This window comes from Camelus dromedarius, chromosome 36 (genome assembly GCF_036321535.1).
Source record: "Camelus dromedarius isolate mCamDro1 chromosome 36, mCamDro1.pat, whole genome shotgun sequence".
Lineage (NCBI taxonomy): Eukaryota > Metazoa > Chordata > Mammalia > Artiodactyla > Camelidae > Camelus > Camelus dromedarius.
The window spans coordinates 4921280-4937906 of record NC_087471.1 but is presented as its reverse complement, the minus strand read 5'-3'; the positions used below and the strand labels follow the sequence as shown (position 1 = coordinate 4937906).

At 43.8% G+C, this 16627-nt stretch overlaps 1 protein-coding gene across 3 annotated transcripts in view; it reads right to left on the bottom strand.

The window, feature by feature from the left end:
- Window positions 1-16362, bottom strand: part of XPO7 (exportin 7) — a 34780-nt gene extending 18418 nt beyond the window's left edge. The window contains exons 1-13 of one of the 3 annotated variants that reach the window (XM_064482457.1): window positions 15850-16362; window positions 15170-15316; window positions 13036-13129; window positions 12332-12498; window positions 11173-11265; window positions 8754-8858; window positions 6997-7162; window positions 6098-6171; window positions 4352-4471; window positions 2895-3041; window positions 1993-2165; window positions 767-960; window positions 206-311 (exon numbers count right to left, since the gene is read on the bottom strand). In XM_064482457.1, the coding sequence (XP_064338527.1) occupies window positions 206-311; window positions 767-960; window positions 1993-2165; window positions 2895-3041; window positions 4352-4471; window positions 6098-6171; window positions 6997-7162; window positions 8754-8858; window positions 11173-11265; window positions 12332-12498; window positions 13036-13129; window positions 15170-15316; window positions 15850-15870 (1607 nt within the window). In that variant the 5' untranslated portion in view covers window positions 15871-16362. The remainder of the gene's footprint in view (window positions 1-205; window positions 312-766; window positions 961-1992; window positions 2166-2894; window positions 3042-4351; window positions 4472-6097; window positions 6172-6996; window positions 7163-8753; window positions 8859-11172; window positions 11266-12331; window positions 12499-13035; window positions 13130-15169; window positions 15317-15849) is intronic. The other 2 variants (XM_064482458.1, XM_064482459.1) reach the window with 2 other exon arrangements.
- Window positions 16363-16627: the final 265 nt, after the last annotated feature.

Below are 16627 nucleotides of genomic sequence, written 5' to 3'. Positions count from 1 at the left end.
GGCAGAGTTCTTGCTGTACGTGTAAGAGGCTTGAAGCTGGACCTGAACAGTCCTCCACTGTCACGGGCAGTTAGCTTCATGAGGTGACGTTCTAAAAGTGGGGAGGAAAGCACTAACAGAAGCACGTCGAGTTCCGGTGGTCTCAGGACCCAAAGGGTGGGCGGGTCACAGCGGGGCGACAGGAAGCCTCTGTGGGAGCACTTACCGACACACAAGCTCGCCGTCCATAGCATCCTGCTCATCAGTGCTGGCAAAGGAGACTCGGCCACCAATCACTGCGCCGATGATGTAAACCAGCCACGTCAGCCTTCCTGCAGCAGGAAGGGGACCCATTAGTGTCACCTCCAGTGACAATTTCATGAAGAAATTCTTCACTGTGAGGTTCATTTCTTACTCTGAGCTTCCTTAATCTTGAGAACACTGAAAAAGCCATGAAGTCGGACTGTTTTCACAGAGTATAGCTACCACTCTGGTCTGGTAAGGCAGATGCCGGGGGGGAAATCTGTTAGATGAACAAGGTCCCCCTATCAGACAGGGTCACTATTTTCAGAGTGCAGTACTTGCTTACAGTTAAACGCTGCTAGTATGATTTCTGTTGCTCTTCCTGAGCTCCCAGCGGCATTTATTACTAACAAATATTCTTTTGTGTATATGGAGCTAACTGACGAGGGAAGAAGTCTTCTGGGGGGAAGGTGAAAGAGAGGTGGCAATGAGCGAAAGGGCGCTGACGGCACGTCCTTCCAGGCCCCGGCCACGGGCCACTCACCCTCCTGCACTGCAATGTCCATGGGGCTCGCGCTGGCACTCTGGAGCAGCTCCTGATAGGACTGGGCGGACTGGTCAAACAACTGCACGAGAAGCGCACACGTCTTCTCGTACTCACAGCGCCCGATTGTAGACAACTGGTCCAGCTGCTGCTGGACCAGACCTGTATCCTCCAGGGGATCTTCCAGTCCATCTCTGTTCCCAAGGGAAAAAGGGAAGGCGCTCTCTTAAAACATGCCTGCTGACTTCCCCATCGCAGCAGCCCTCCTTCATCTCCGCTTAGCCTCCACGTCCAATCGCACAGGCCCACATCCCAACACTACTTTTTACCAAGGAAGGAAGACGGAAACAGTTGGAGGGCTGACGTCTCACTCTAGCATCAGGCTCCCATAGGAATGTCCTGCTTGTGGGTGTCCAATCTTTCAATTCCTGGTCCCTAACACTTGTCTGCCCTGACCCTCTCAGTCCTACGCTTCTCACCCCTGCAAGCTCTCAGTTCTTAGCCTCTCATTTGTTGTGACTGCAGTAAACTTTGGGACTACAAGTATCCCTTCCCTTGCATGAAGGCATTGTGACCAGGTGTGTTTTGGAATTGAGAAATGCTCAGATTTGGGGGAGGGCCAACACGATGTTTCTACCATGTAACGTGAACCCTCGACGGGCTGTGGCACGTCAGATACACTACTTCTGTAGTGAAATGTATAAATATTGCGACTAGTCGTACTAAGTAGAACTTTCAAGAGCAACTATAAATGGTCTTGTATTAGCACACGTCAAATTCTGCCACCAAATGAGTTCTGTGCCAGACTTAGGAGGAACTTTAATGTTCGCATCTGAGACCTCAGAACCGCAGCTGTGGCACTGTGGATCTGTGCCAGGTCTTGCCCTACCTACTGGTTCCTAGACTTCGCAAATTGTTGTCATCTATAGCTTATAAACGTTTCTCTCATGATGAAAGAAAATTGGTGGCAAGGACAAACATACTGGCGTCCTCTGCATTTAGACACGAAGCACCTATGGTCAGAGAGACAGGCAAGTGAACAGCATGTTAAGGAGAAAGACTCTTCTTTCAGACCTGATGCTCCCATCAGCTGCTCTGCTGACAAGAAGTGTGAGAAAACGACCGTTATGCAGCCTTTGCTCCTGTGGGACTCGGATCAGGTCCGCTCCTGCCACGTGGGGGTCTGAGCCCCGGGAAGGCCGGCGCCGGCCGCCCAGCTCGCTCACCTCAGGATGATGTGCACAGACTCCAGGCGGGACGTGATGTAGGCTTTGGTGACCTCGGGCGTGTACGTCTCCAGCATGTGGGGCTCCGTGGCTTTCACGTAGGGCACAGAGGCCGCCAGCCGCTGCCACAGGCTCAGGAGATAGTGCACGCTGTTCGGGGCGAACTCCCAGTGCTGAGGAAACCAAGACAGGAGGCACAGTTCTCGATTTTGCACACAACACATCAGCCCCCCGACACTCAACACACAAGATAAAGACTTTTCTTAAAAAAAAAAAAAGATAAACTTTTACAGGCTTTCTGGTCTGTGTACAGCAACCAGTCTAACATGTTTATTGGTGTTTCAGGGGTTACGCATCAGATGAGGAGAGCTGTCCTGCGCTGGTCGTGCAGGCGCTCTCAAACGTCAGTGTGCATGGGAGTCTCGTGGAGAGGCTGCTGGAGACGAGGGTGCCAAGGCTCCAGCCTGGACCGAGCGAGCCAGAAATTACGGGGCAGGACCCACGCCCCTGCACTGCTCGTCACGCCCCTCAGACGGTTTTGAGGCAGGCCGTAAACCTGGCAGACCTCTGCCCTCCACGTGACGGAGAGGTCGCTGGCTCCCCTCACTCGTCCACGTGGCGCCCTGTCCCAAGCCTGCCTCTTTCGGGGGGACCGTGAGGGAATTCTCTCTGCTGCGAGTCTAAAAATTACTCCTGCAATTCCCTCACGCTCCTCTAAGCACACCCCGTGAACTTCTGTAACGAAAATGAGCGGGCTGCGACCGTAACTGCTCCGTGGGGCTGTCCTGTACTTCCCCCCACTTCTGCCAAGGGAGAAAACCCTTGCAAGGCTAAGAAACACCGGTGAGCAAGAGGGGAGGGTCCGACGTTTCGGGAGAAGGGACAAGCAACCCAAGACACACCTGCAGGCTGGTCACTGTGAAGTTAGCTATCAGTCGGATGACCTCGGGGTAGTTCTCCACCTTCACCAGCTCTCCCAGCTGATAGTTACTCTTCAGCCGGGCCAGCAGTCTGCAGAACTCGTGGTAATTGTTTGGGTCCGATAGACTCTGGGGACGGCACAGGGGGGAAAATAAAATGTCAAGTGGGACTCACGGTGCTTCCTCCCAAGTGACGCCCAGGACGGCACGAGGAGGGGGGAGCCTGCTTTAGCTTCTGAGCTGCAGGTCATCACTCGGAATGATACGTTTGTATAATGTTTAAAACCAATTTTTTAAAAAGTCACTTTTAAAAGGGATGGGCACATCAGTTATCTCATCTGTTCACAGAAACCACCCTGTGAGACAGGGGGGTTGTTATCCTCAATGGGAAGAGTCTGAAACAGCAGCCCAGAAGGACCACAGTACTGCCCGGAGCTGTAGAGTTGACTGATGGCAGAGAAGGGGCACGATCTAGGGTGTGACTGGGCTGTCTGCTTCCCACTGATCAAGGGAAAAGTAATGAAATTTTCATTTTCACATCTGTCAGGTTTATCATGACGCACAACTACACCATCGTGGCACAGTGATACAAATATTTCATACAATCTATCATCATGGCTACAATAAACTTCTTCCCGTATTAGTATATCGATGTGTTTTATTTCTTTATGTATTTCACTTGTTTATCAAAACGCTTTTGGTTTGTTTGTGTGTTACACCAGCACAGTTGTTTCCTGACATGTCCTGCTCCATTAGAGAAAAAGGGCAGATTTTGTTCTGTTCACCACTGTGTCCCTGCAACATGGTGGATGGCTCCACACATTCGTTGACTGAATAGATTAATTTTTAAAAAGAGGGACAGAACTGAGTATATTTAAAAATGAACTGCTTTGAAAATATTTCCTAGCATGGAGAAGTGACACTTAAAAAAAAGTAGGGACTGAAAAAGACAAAAAGGGCAACTGAGTTATGGACTGAACATGTGAATGAGAACTATCTCCCTCTCCCACCTGAATGCAGTCCTTTATACTTGGGTAAATACTGCATTTTCAAAAAATGGAAATGAAAATAAAAAACAAACTTGAGATTCTTAATTTCTCGGGGAAAAATGATGAGCCCTCACCTTCTTTCCCTTCTGAGTGATCCTGCATTCCTGAAGCGAAAGAACACAAGCTCCTCTTTGAGTGAACATTATAAACACAGACAAACACGCACAGACGCACTTAAATCTTCTGAAGGACAGACCGGACTGCGTTCTAGGATTTCTGCTGCATGTGACCGCTAGACTGACTTCCTTCTGAGTCATGACAGGGAGGCATGTACTCATCTCACACACACACACACACACACACACACACACACACACACACACACACACACACACACACACACACACACACACACACACTCTCTCTCTCTCTCTCTCTCAAAAGTCGTACCTGTGGATTTTCCAGTATTCGCTTAACACCATCCACAAGATGAGAGAGGAACTTGGCCCTCTCCGCGTTGTTGAACAGGGACCTTCTCACCGAGGCGATCTGTACTAGGCAGGAGAGTACCTGAGGAGGGCAGACGCAACACAGTGATCAGAAAGAGGCCCCCGCTGTGCCCGCTGTGCCCGCTGCCTCTTCCCCGGCCGCACACACTCTTTACACGGGCGCCTCTAGCTCTGCTCTTTCAACCCCTGCTACTACTGGAACGATGCAGAAAGATCAAGGAGGGCGCAGCTCAGGATGCCTGAAACAGCGTTATTAAGAGAAAAATAAAAAGACCATTAAATCCCAGTTGATCGCAACAACTAGTTAGATCCACAGTCTGGGAGTCCGTTCAGATATTATTCTTTGACCAGCCTACAGCTTCTTTGATTTGTGTTTAAGATACATAGTTAAAGGTAGAAAACACCAAGCAACTCATAGTTTAAATAATGCTTTAGATAGTTCTTTTTTTCCCATTTCATTAAGGCCTTTGGCTAACCGGTCTTTGTTACGTAGCGCTATCATGAAATGATCAAGTCAGATCTGACAGCGAAAGCACTTCCCCTTTCCCCACTGTGTACATATTCATATTCTCGGTTTGCCCCTCCAGACGGATCTATTTTCTGCCCTTCTCCACCCTACTCTGTTTCTGGAAGGCTGACCTCTGTTGACTAACAACAGCCAAGCTCCCTTGCCTTCTTCCTTCTAGTTGGCTTCAACCACTGGAAGTACCAGCAGGAGACTAAGTGCAGGAAGAAAAAGGTGCCCCCTCACCGCCCCCGGCTGGGCCGTGGCCGGCAGACCTCCTCTACCTTGGCTGGACAGCCCTCCCCTAGCCACAGCTTCAGCTCCAGGCTTCCTTCCCCTGCCCCTGAAGGTCCTCACTATTGCTAGCCCCACTCTGGGGGGTGTACATCACCACCCTTGTTGGAGTCCCTTAATTTTGCCGACCCCTTTACAGTGCTTTCATTACTTACCCCTCTTGAGTGTGCTATCTTTCCCTAAAGTAAACTGAATGATACAAACAACATGAATCCATGTTTCTGCCAGAGTGAAGGCCTATATTTATTTGGAAAAGTACTGCAATGACCAGGAAAACGGTCTACTGCAGAAACACTATGCAAAACACCCATTTACTTCACTGTGTTTTTTTGTATGTTCTGTACAACAGCAATTTACACTAACCATCTGCATACTAGACCAACATCATTTAGGACCGGCATGAATTTTTTGAGATCTGAGGAAGTTAATGATTGCTTTAAAGGAGAAGTGCAGCATTCCCAAGAGCTTTCAAATGTTATTCAGGGTAAGGATGCAGATCTGCCTTCCCAAAGCAGCGTCCATGGATCACTCACGTAACACGCCTGAGGGATTTTCAGACGGTTTCTTAGTCGTGACAGTCTTCAACTAGACAATGTAGGGTGAATTCCCCACACTCTATCCTACTGCAACCTGAGGCATAGTATAAAGTCAGATAAAAGGTGAGACCCAAAGAGCCTGACACCTGCAGCAACTTGTCATTAGACAGGAGCAGTTTAAAAGGAATTAAGACTGTACTGTGAGAACCTTTAGATGACAAAAAGCTTTATCTCCAAAGGCACTAACCCTAGTCCTTCTCTCTGTGCTTCTGTGGTTTTGTACAACAAAACGAACATAAAGCTCATTCAGCACTGCTACTTTCTAGAGACACAAACTACGGTCCTGACTTACCAGAGGTGAAAATGAAGGAGGGATGGAATGATACAGGTCAAAAAACAGCTGCAGAGTTGAAGAATCTAAGAACGCTGAAAGAAAAAGAGCACTTTATTGAGTACACTGCAATGAGCGTAAGCTGGCACTGCGTCTTCATCAGGGAGGTATCTTTCTGCTCTCCTATCTTACACAATGTTTATTGCCTTCGAAAGTGATAAGCTACTAGGGGCTTTTTGTTTTCTTCCTTTCTTTCCTTTCTTTTGCTTTTTTTAAAAACATGTTTATTACAAAGTTTATCTGTAATCAATTTCTTTAAAATTTTTTTTTTCTTTTTTCTTTGCAGGGGGAAGTAATTAGGTTTATTTATTTATTTGATTTTTCAGTGGGGTGCTGGGGTTTGAACACAGTACCTCATGCATGCTAGGCATGTGCTCAACCAGCTGAGCTATACCCGACTCCCCTCTCCTTTTTTTTTTTAAAGCATTAGTTTTTAACTTCTCTAAGAAACAGATTCATTCTTCTGATTCTCAAACAACTTAAGACAATCAGGACTCTGTTCACAGCAAGAATTTTTATTCTTAGGAACACAAAAACAAGCGTAAGCATAAGTTCTTTTATTTGATTTTGTTTTTAAAGCTGGAAATCCCCTCAAATGAGTAAGACATCAGAAATCTCTAGGTGATTAGTGCAAGGTCAAACGCACATCCACCGGGAACCCAGCAGTTAAGAGTTCTCCCAGGCTGGGGGGGTCTGTAAGACTCCTCCAACAGCCCCTCCCTGACCTTACTAAGGCCTGTCCTGACACTCTGAGTTTTCTCCAGAAGCAAGCAAGGGATCTGCCAGGGGTTCCCTAGACCACACCCCAGGCCCCCAGCAGAGTGGAGCAGCACGCCTGCTTCGGGGGGTGACTCTGTTACCTGATCTCCAGCTGGTGGGAATCTGTACCGTGCACAGGTCATCCGAGGACTCGTCAGTAGAGGTGCCGATGAAGTCAAAGTTCAGGCAGTTGTGAGTGAGCTTGAGCAGCTGCATGAGCAAGCCATGCTGGCTCTCATCATTCAAGTTTAGATTCTTTCCCGAAGCCTGTAAAAATGACCACGTAATGAGCCCAAACAATCACTCCTTTCTTCCAAGCTTGCTACCAGAAGGAGGGTAGCATTTCAACAGAGTCAAGTGATGTTCCTCTCCCAAAAGACGCTGTACTTCCATCACTTTAATGTCACTATGAAAATCCTAGCTCCTTATTACTATTAAAGCATATTTACTATAAAGAGACAAAGCTGGTATTTAAAGAAATCCCCCCTGGACGCTTATTCTTTACATGCTGAGGACATCACGGCCACAGGGAAACTGGAAGCAACATGGGCAGTATGGTTACTGTGCATGTGAGATTCCTGCTCTTCCCAGACAGGGCTGGGACTAAGCTCTGGGGGTAGTCCTAGGAAGTGTTACACCCCGCTGCACCTGCTGTATCTTCCTTCCGCTTTTTAACATTACCATTGCCAACATCAACAAAAATCTCTGAAACCAAAGTTAAGACAAATCGCCACTGAGTTTTATTTATTCATCAGCAGCGTACCTGCCAATAGCTCAACACTGGCCCAGAGCCATGGGGACCATCAGATTCTAATTCATACCAGCTGTGACCTCGGTGACTGGCTGGCTAATTGTTTCCGACAGCATCACTATCAGAGGAGGATTCAATCCTCAGTTTTCTCAAAGCTTATTCCTCCCGAGGGTACGACAGCTTTTGCGAGAAGCTTACCCAAACTGAGGACTTTGGGGGGTCCTGAAGTAAAACTAGGTGACTGAGGGAAAAGGCGGACACCGTTAACTGGGACAAAAGACAGAGCCAAACTTGCTTCTAGTACTAAAGCTGAGACACACTGGAAAATGAGAACAAGAAAGAACAAACCAAAAAACTCCTCAAATGAAGAAAAATCCAGAGGCCAACCCCCTTCAGCTTTCTATAGGGACAAAGCAACCAAACATTGTTACAAATATACAGAATTCATAGGTTAACATTTCCTTCTTAGTTCAAGGCTATCAATAAATGAAAAGAAATACCAACTTTCTACTTTAAAACAGGCAATTTCCTTATGTGATATTGTTTACCCCTTCAGGTTATGAAATGTAAATGGATGTTAAAAATTCAAAATCTACTTTTCCTTACAGATGTTGCTTGTTTATCTGCTGCCTGTAACTCAGCAGGGGACGGGGGAGCCAGCCTAGTTTTAGTACGCTAACAATGTAGTTTGAACCTGCTTTCAGAGCACTGAGAATCCAAACACCATAAAGCTAAGATGCTTTTACTCGACATAGGAAGATTTTATGTGGACATAAAAAAAGCAAACAACAAAATCTCACACTTTGTGGTAAACTAGTTCCTTTAAACTAGGAGATAAGTTCCTTTAAGCTAGGAGGTGGGTAAGTGTTCACTTACTGCTCTTTACCTAGGGGAACAGATGTGACACAGGGAAGTCACAATCCTCTCTCCAACGTCAGGTCAGTCTGGCAAGTTTCTCGGTATCTGACACAGGTATTATGTGAGAGATGCTGATGATTAAAGAGATACGTAAACTCTCACGGGGTCAGTGAACAGCTGACATCTAACAAGTTCCCACTTTTTCTCATTCTTTCAAAAGAAACTGTAGGACCCAACCTACAATCTCACCTGTTTTAGTAAATTGCAGGAAAGTGTGAAGATATCAAATAAGGATGAATCGCGGAAAGAAGAGGCTATTTTTCTGTGCTTGGTTAAAGGATGGGTGGTGTCTGCCTGTGCAGAAAAATAAACCAATGCAAGCTTTAGAATTAACTGAAAGGAAAGAAAAGTTCATGTAGACTTCAAATAAACTAGAAGGATTTTCAATAAAACCAACATAAACAACAAAATGCATTTTAAACATTTAAATTCCTACTAAATCATATTCAGTGAGAGGGTGCAAATGACAGTAAGCTGCTGATAGCTAAGCAGGATATCATGTCTCTACAGCACACAGAGGGCAGACAGGAGGGGTGAGTATCTCCACAGTAAAGTTTAATTCCCTCCGCACTTAGGGAGATGAAATGTAACGAATTGTTGGAAGATATTGCTAATAATTACTATGACGCTGTATTGTGGCTTAGTCTCAAAATCAGACAGTAGACAATTGGTAAACAATCCACTCAGGGCTGAAGTTACTACAAAATTCCCCAGTCATTAACCAACAACCATGAACTTGAGATAAATGACAACAGCCTGTAACACTCTCCTTCCCTAACATGTTTCAACATGTGTCTACACCACGGGTGGGAGCACTTCAGCACTTGTACTAGTCTCTCACTTACTCCTCTGTTGTCTTTTCAGTCACATTTTAAAGGTTCTTGTGGTCAAGAATTCAGTTTTTTACTTCTTTAGTATGCCCTCTGTTTCTGACACACAGGAGGCTCTCGATAAGTGCAATAAAGGAACTTCAACGTTGCCAAGAGCACTTTCAGTCCAACCACTTACTGAAAGCTTAAATCTCTTCTACATGCTGATCAGTTCATCCAGGAGGGAGCTCATTTTGCTTTTGGCACATTAAAGAAAAATGCAGCGAGATTTCTGATAGACAACTAAGTTAGGATCCCCCTAGAATTTTATTTCTAAATTCAAATAGGAATGGTAACAGAAATACGCTTTCTGACTTAAAATTTTACAAACAAGCAAAAAGAAAGAAAGAAAGAAAGAAAGAAAGAAAAAAAAGCCTAATAGAAAATTAAGCATGGCTTCCAATTTCAGCTTCAGTGTCATTGTGCTACCATAAATGTCTTGCATAATAAGGTATTGCTAGGTTAAATATCAGATGCCGTAGATACTCTGTTACACTGATCATAACACAGAGAATAATTACATGTTAAGTATATCACACACATTTCTTTTGTTTTCTTAGGAAAGGCAAATAAAAGTTTGAAAAGATTTTTTAAAAATACCAACATTGATGGATTTTGCAGAGACAGACTTCAAAGGGGAGACCGTTAGCCCCACCATCTCCGTGCTTAGTGAACTCGTGCTTTCTTACTACAGGGGTAATAGCGGTTAGATAGTAAGTTAGCTGTTCAGAGCACAGTCTGGAATAAGAATACACGGGTCTGAATTCACGAACTGATGTGTGGTAACTGACGCTGAAGGCAAATTACTGAGCCTCTATGCGCCTGTTTACTTATCTAGAAAACGGGATAACCTCGGTACCTACACGCAGCACTACCGTGAGGGTGAAACTAGTCAGAAGCGCAAGGTACTCTTATTTTGACAATTATCAACCACAATGAAGATCGCAAGTGACAGAACACAACAGAGGCTCTAGGCTTGAAGAGGCTATAAGCCTGTGCATTTAAAACAGTACCAACTTGGTTAAAAATTGTCAAGGTTAATAAAAACGTTTGCATCAGTATAAACAAGAGCAACAGGGATGCCAATGTAATTAGCAGCCGACACCTGAAGGGTGAGGGGTTACAACCAGTAGTGATGCTGGTCTGCTCAGTAACTGTAACATTTCAGCTGGATACAAAAGTGAATGACTAAAAACATCACAGCCAGAGCAAAAGAAAGCCACTGGTGTTTCCTCTGTAGTAACCTGTGCCATCAATGACTATTTAAAAAATTATCTGGTATTTAGCAGTGTTTCATGCATTCTGAAAAGATTATCAGCAAAATCCTTAATAACAGCACCCGGCAGTTGACTTTTGAATGATTATAAACGCATACTAATTTATACAGCAGAAAGGGTACACCAATGACGCTGGCTTCACGTTTGTCATCCCTTTTTGGGCTCATTGTCTTTCATCAGCAATTATTTCATTAAAGTTTTGACTTAGGACTGTTGCTCTCATCTCTAAATGAACATTAATACCACTGAGGGAAGCTGAGATGAGAGGGTAAGGTGTTCTGGAGACAGAAGGGGATCAGGACAGCAAGAGTGAGGTAGACTGCACTTACAGAGGAAAACTCAATGGAACTGTTTTGTTTCAAAAGGGCATTAATCACTTACCGCAAAAGCACACAACTGCCAAAAAAGATCATCCCACACACAGCAGAAAACACCAATACTAAGAAAAAATATGGCACTTACTTCAATGAGGAAGGCTGTAGCACTTACTTGATTAATTTCATTGGTTAGCTGAGACAGAATTGTGACGCCAATGATGCAGTATTCAACACTATCCTGGTTAAAAAAAAAAAAAAGGAAAGCAGAAAGAATTGGCCTGTGTAGCTTGATTTCAGCATTTGAAATGCAGTCATACTTTTGAAATGACAGAATCTTGTGCTGCTATTAAAACTGCCTAGACAAGGTAGCAGGAAATTGTAATTTAAAACTGTTGCTTTGCAGGACGTAAAATCTAACTGCCATAAAAGAAGACTGCTACATCTGACTGCGTCAAAATGGAAGCCTTTTGTATCTAAAAAATACCCATAAGCATTATAGCACACACACCACAGAAGGAGAAGCTGGCAAATCACATTCAAGGTAAGTGACAAATCAAAGTGTAAGGCGATTTACGAAGAGACTGTATACAAGAGAAAGGCAAAGAACCTGATTTAAAAAATACTTAAGACACAAATAGGAAGTTCACAGAAAAACAAAAGTAAGCAGTAAATCAGCATGTGAAAATTCGTTCCATCTCATCCATAACTCAAATGCTGAGATGCCAATTCTTTTTACCTATGAAATTAGAAAAATAAAAAAGCTGAACTCCCAGGGTGGAGGTGCAGGAGAACAGGCACTCTTTTAATTGTTGGAGGGAGCAATTTTTTTTCAGGGTAATTTGGAAATATGCTTATAAGCCAAAAATACACACATCCTTTTGATTGAATAATTCAAAGGCTAGGAATTCACCTTCCAAACACAGTTAACTCAAAGTATGACAAGATATATATATATCTTGTGTATACACACACATACACACGCGCACGCACACACACACACACACTAAGATATTCACTGAGGTATTTATTCAACAGTCAAAATACAGAAACTAACTAAATGCCCACCTGTAAGAAATTAGTTAAATGAATTATAGCATTTTAAATTGCAACAGTGTGCAAGCATCATAAAGAACAAAGTGGGGTTTGTGCTGACATGGAAACGTGTAAAGCCTAGATGGACCAAGAGTGGGAAAGACACAGAAGGGGATGTACCAAGTAATTCCATTTGCAGATCAACACAGAAGTCAGCACGTGCCGCTTCACCCGTTTCTATTACATCATGTACTTATATACAGACATCATACCTGCAAGAACCTTGTGACATCAGTGATTGCATTTCTGAAGACATAGTCATCCTTCTGACAGTCAAACCAGCCCAGCTTGGTGATCCTGGCATATAACTGAATAAGTGCTTGTGTCACGAAAGTAGCCAGCTTTGGCCGAGTGGCAAGGTAGTTGAGCACATAGTTCCCTATAAAACAAAAATCACCTACATCACGGAAGCTCCGCCAGGGAAGGGTGTCCATCTTTAAATGTGCTACATGTCCAGGAAATGGTGAGTTTGCCCTAAACTCCCTTGATTCTTCATACTACAGAGAAAGCGGACTTTGAATTTCAGATCTGTAGGCTTTCCAACTCAGAATTTTATACTTGTCCCAGTGAAGAATCTGAAGTGTGGCAACCCTGAATCAACCCCGAGGTGATTAAGTAACACGGCTGGCACAGGATTCAAAATCCCGAACAATGTTCGCCTGAGTTACTAGTGACAGTAAAGACTGAATGAAAACAACCTCCTGACAACGTAAGGGGTGACTGAGGCTTTACCTAGAAGCACTTACACTGGGTCCTCTTCACTTTTCTAAGCCCAAATTCTGGAAAGAACCTGGATTCTATTCTGTATGCTTAGCAATTTCAGAACATTATGAAACAAACAACATAAATTTAACTATTACTAGCACAACACTAAACAAACATTTCTTTAAGAGAGGAAAGGCAATTCTCTACTTACGAATATCTATTCGTTGTTCCAATGGTAGAGGGTTATTTGTGCGCGATACAAGCTTTGTAAGGCATGTAGCTGCCAGTAACTGGGAGTAAGATGACTGTGAAAAATGGAGAAGGGGAGAGAAAGGACTTAGAATTCAATTTTATCGAGTTAGTCAGTCATAAGGTTTTTAACTTGGAGATCTGTGCTCAGATTCAAGAAAAATGAATCAGTTTTGCTATCTTCGACCCTGGATTTTAAAGAGTCTATCACACTGAGGAAAAGTGAGCCCCACATAGCGTCTGTGCTCATTTAGCTGCTTTCAGTCACGGACAAGGGGCTGGAGAAAGTGAGTGTCTGATCAAACTCAATCTAACACAGGCATCTGTGTCACTCTGTGGGGGCAGAAGTCAGAGGGCACCTTTTCAGAAAGATATTAAGATCTTTAGAAGACAAATCTCTTCTTTCATTTAAATCAAGAAATCTCCCTCCAACAGCCTTGTTATAATGATATTTCAAAAGACTTCACCTCAAAATTTCCTATATTATGCCATTATATGTGACATTAGAAAGAGACAGAGAAAAAAAAAGAAGTATTAGCAGGAACCACCACATTATGCCATGTAGTTAACCCCCGAACTGTATCTCCCCATCAGCACAAATATCAGTCAGCCACAGCTTTGGGGAATGTATATGCTAGTTGTAAAGTAAATTCATAACAATTATTTATGAGAGAGAAAAATTACGCCGTAAGCAATGGAATAGCATTATCATATTCTTAAGTGTGGATTTTAATGAATGTTAACCTTACAGAGAATCAGAGCGTTCTATCTGATCATAATATTTAAGAAGGAGCCGTGTGCAAATTCCTCCATGGGGCTGCATTATATAATGCCATATAATAGGAACGGACTCAGAGCCATCAAAATAATTTAATCAACGGGCCAAAGGTAATTTTCACCCACAAAACTGAAAGCTGTTCAGACAGCAGGCTATCCACATGTATTACATCATACCATCAGTTTTACAAAGGAAGAATCCACTACAATTGTGTGCAGTACTGCACCAACCCTGTTTTATTCCAGCCCGTCGACTGTCAACATGAGGCACTGGAGTTAACAGTGCCATGGATGACACTCCAGTGGGAGTCAAATGAAAGCGAGCTGCGCATCTCCCATCGTACAGATGTAAGTGGATCAACCCTAAAACCAAGTGTTTGAAGAGAAATACAAAATACTACATGTGAAAACAGGACAGAGCACTGCGCAATCTCTGACCCCGACTCTGTAACCTTCTGACACTTGGGAGAAGAGTTACAGCTCCCTCAGCCATGAGGGGTATCATTTAGCCAACCACAATTTGTTCTAGTTATGCATGAATACTGTGCTACCACTAAGGCAAACTAAAAAATGAAGTCATCTAGAATCCTACACCCTCAACAAGCTAACTGCTTTCATCCTTTTCGCATTTCCTTCTCGTCTCCAGCAGCATGCCGGCTGCTAGTCTAGCCGGAAAGCTAACTCCCTCGATGCCCTTTCCTGATACCCTGGCTGGATCCTTACCCCTCCTAAGACCTCCATCTTGCCAAAAATATTAACTTAATCAAATCATGTCTCATTAAAAGCATGACTTTGATCACTGCCTGCCATTTTTAAGCTGGAAGAGGTTCTAATTCCATTTTAAAAACTATTAACTTCCTGTAATTTTCATTATCAAGATCATTTTCCCCCCTGTGCTTCTAAGACAATCAGAAGTAGCTGTGGTACAGGGGAGGGAAAAACAGAGAAGACTGGGGATCTTGAAAGGTGACATGGACTTCGTGGATAAGAAAGGTCATTTATATATAGCCCTGTCTTCTCTGTAAAGGATGTGAAGTGGTACTTCAGTGTGAAAAACAGAAAAGGAGTCCCAGATATTTGATTCAAGATGAAAAATTATGGGACAAAAAGATATGCTCAAGGAGGTTTTCCTGATGAGGGTGTAAGGCCTTTTTGCTTTTGCTAACCTGCAGGTATGGTGAGTTTCAAAACTGAAATGAAGAACGCAGAGGTACTTACAAATCAAGGAACAGGAGTTACCCCAATCCCCCCTCCAAACTTAGACCCAGAATATACTTTGCTAGACCCGCGACCCTCGGGATTTGTCAAACTTTACGTACACTTCCCCTCTCGAGGAGCAGCTGGCACTTGCTCAGGCAGTCGGGGCTGTTGGTGAACTCGACCAAGGCTTTCTCCGCCTGCAGCCGGGTGGTCGTGTCCGTTGTTTCATACAGCTGCTTGCACAGGTTCTCTAGTTGGGCCAGGCTCTGGGAAAGATCAGTCAAAAAAGAAATCAGCCTAGCCTATCATATACACAAGGCACTGTGCACAGAATGACTGAATAAAGAGAAATAGGAATCAATGAAGAGAGACTTGCTTCTCAGCTTGGAGGAGAATCTGGGTGACCTTTATCCAGTAACAACCATTTACAGCGATCTTTACTTGATGCTTTAGAAGACAAAGTGATAGAAAGCCTAAAATATCTATATGCTTTTCAGTCATTCCCTTAAAGATCAATCACAAATGATACATTTTTTCCCTTGCAAATATCCACCCTAAGCTTTTCCAAAAGGCTTTCAAATAAAAATTCAGAATTTACTTGTTCTGCCATCAATTTCAAAATTATGAATATCAGAGTCATCACTGTAAATTTAAGCACATAAACACACAACGTTAGCCGCACACAGGTCTTCATACAAGTTTAAACATTCTCTCTGCCTGGTAGTTATCTGCCTACAATTACGTGTACGCACAGAGACGGCCAACCTCTACAAGAAAGCTTTGGGATGCAAGTACGCACCTTCCTCCCTGGATCCCTCATGCCTGAAGTTCAGCAGACTCTCTTCTGTTGTACTTCAAACGCTCGCTTCGGTTCCAAATTTAAAGTGCAGGGTCAAAATAAATTCAACCCTAGCATGTGCTCACACAGAGATAAGACACAGGGAACGCCCCCAAACAAACCCTTCTCTCCAAATCTTGAACCAGTTCCAGGGAGGCAGGCAGGGGATGGGTGTGTGCTTTGGCCAAAAACACAAAAGGATGCAAATCCACTTCCACTTTTGTGGTGTTTAAAAGCAAAGAGGAAAGGAACTAGCAAGAACTCGTGTAACCATCACCTTTCACTGGCTGGAGAGGGAGGACTGCAAACATCTGTTAGTTTTTAAAGGAATGGTTTGGACTTTGACAAGAAATTCTGACCCCATTTTCTACAACAGCAAGCAAGATCTGGTTTAAACAGTTTGAGGGCTCTTACTATTAGAAACGACACTTCTGACAAGAACAAAAATAATAATAATTAAACAAACCAACCTGTGAAAATCGCCTTAAATATATTACACAGCCAGTCTGCCCAAGGCTTTTCATTATCACTTTATTTCATTATGCTGCGACTTAATAAATCACAGCTTTCCCACTAAGCAGGAAAGCCCTGAGGGCAGGACACCTATTTTACTCAATCTGATTAATACATTTCAAACATTAACCTAAAGGAAATAAGACAGACAAATACCGACACTCTAGGACGACCAGTCTCACTTCAGAGGGCCCTCCAAGAAGAAAAACCACCGCCTCCACCCCAA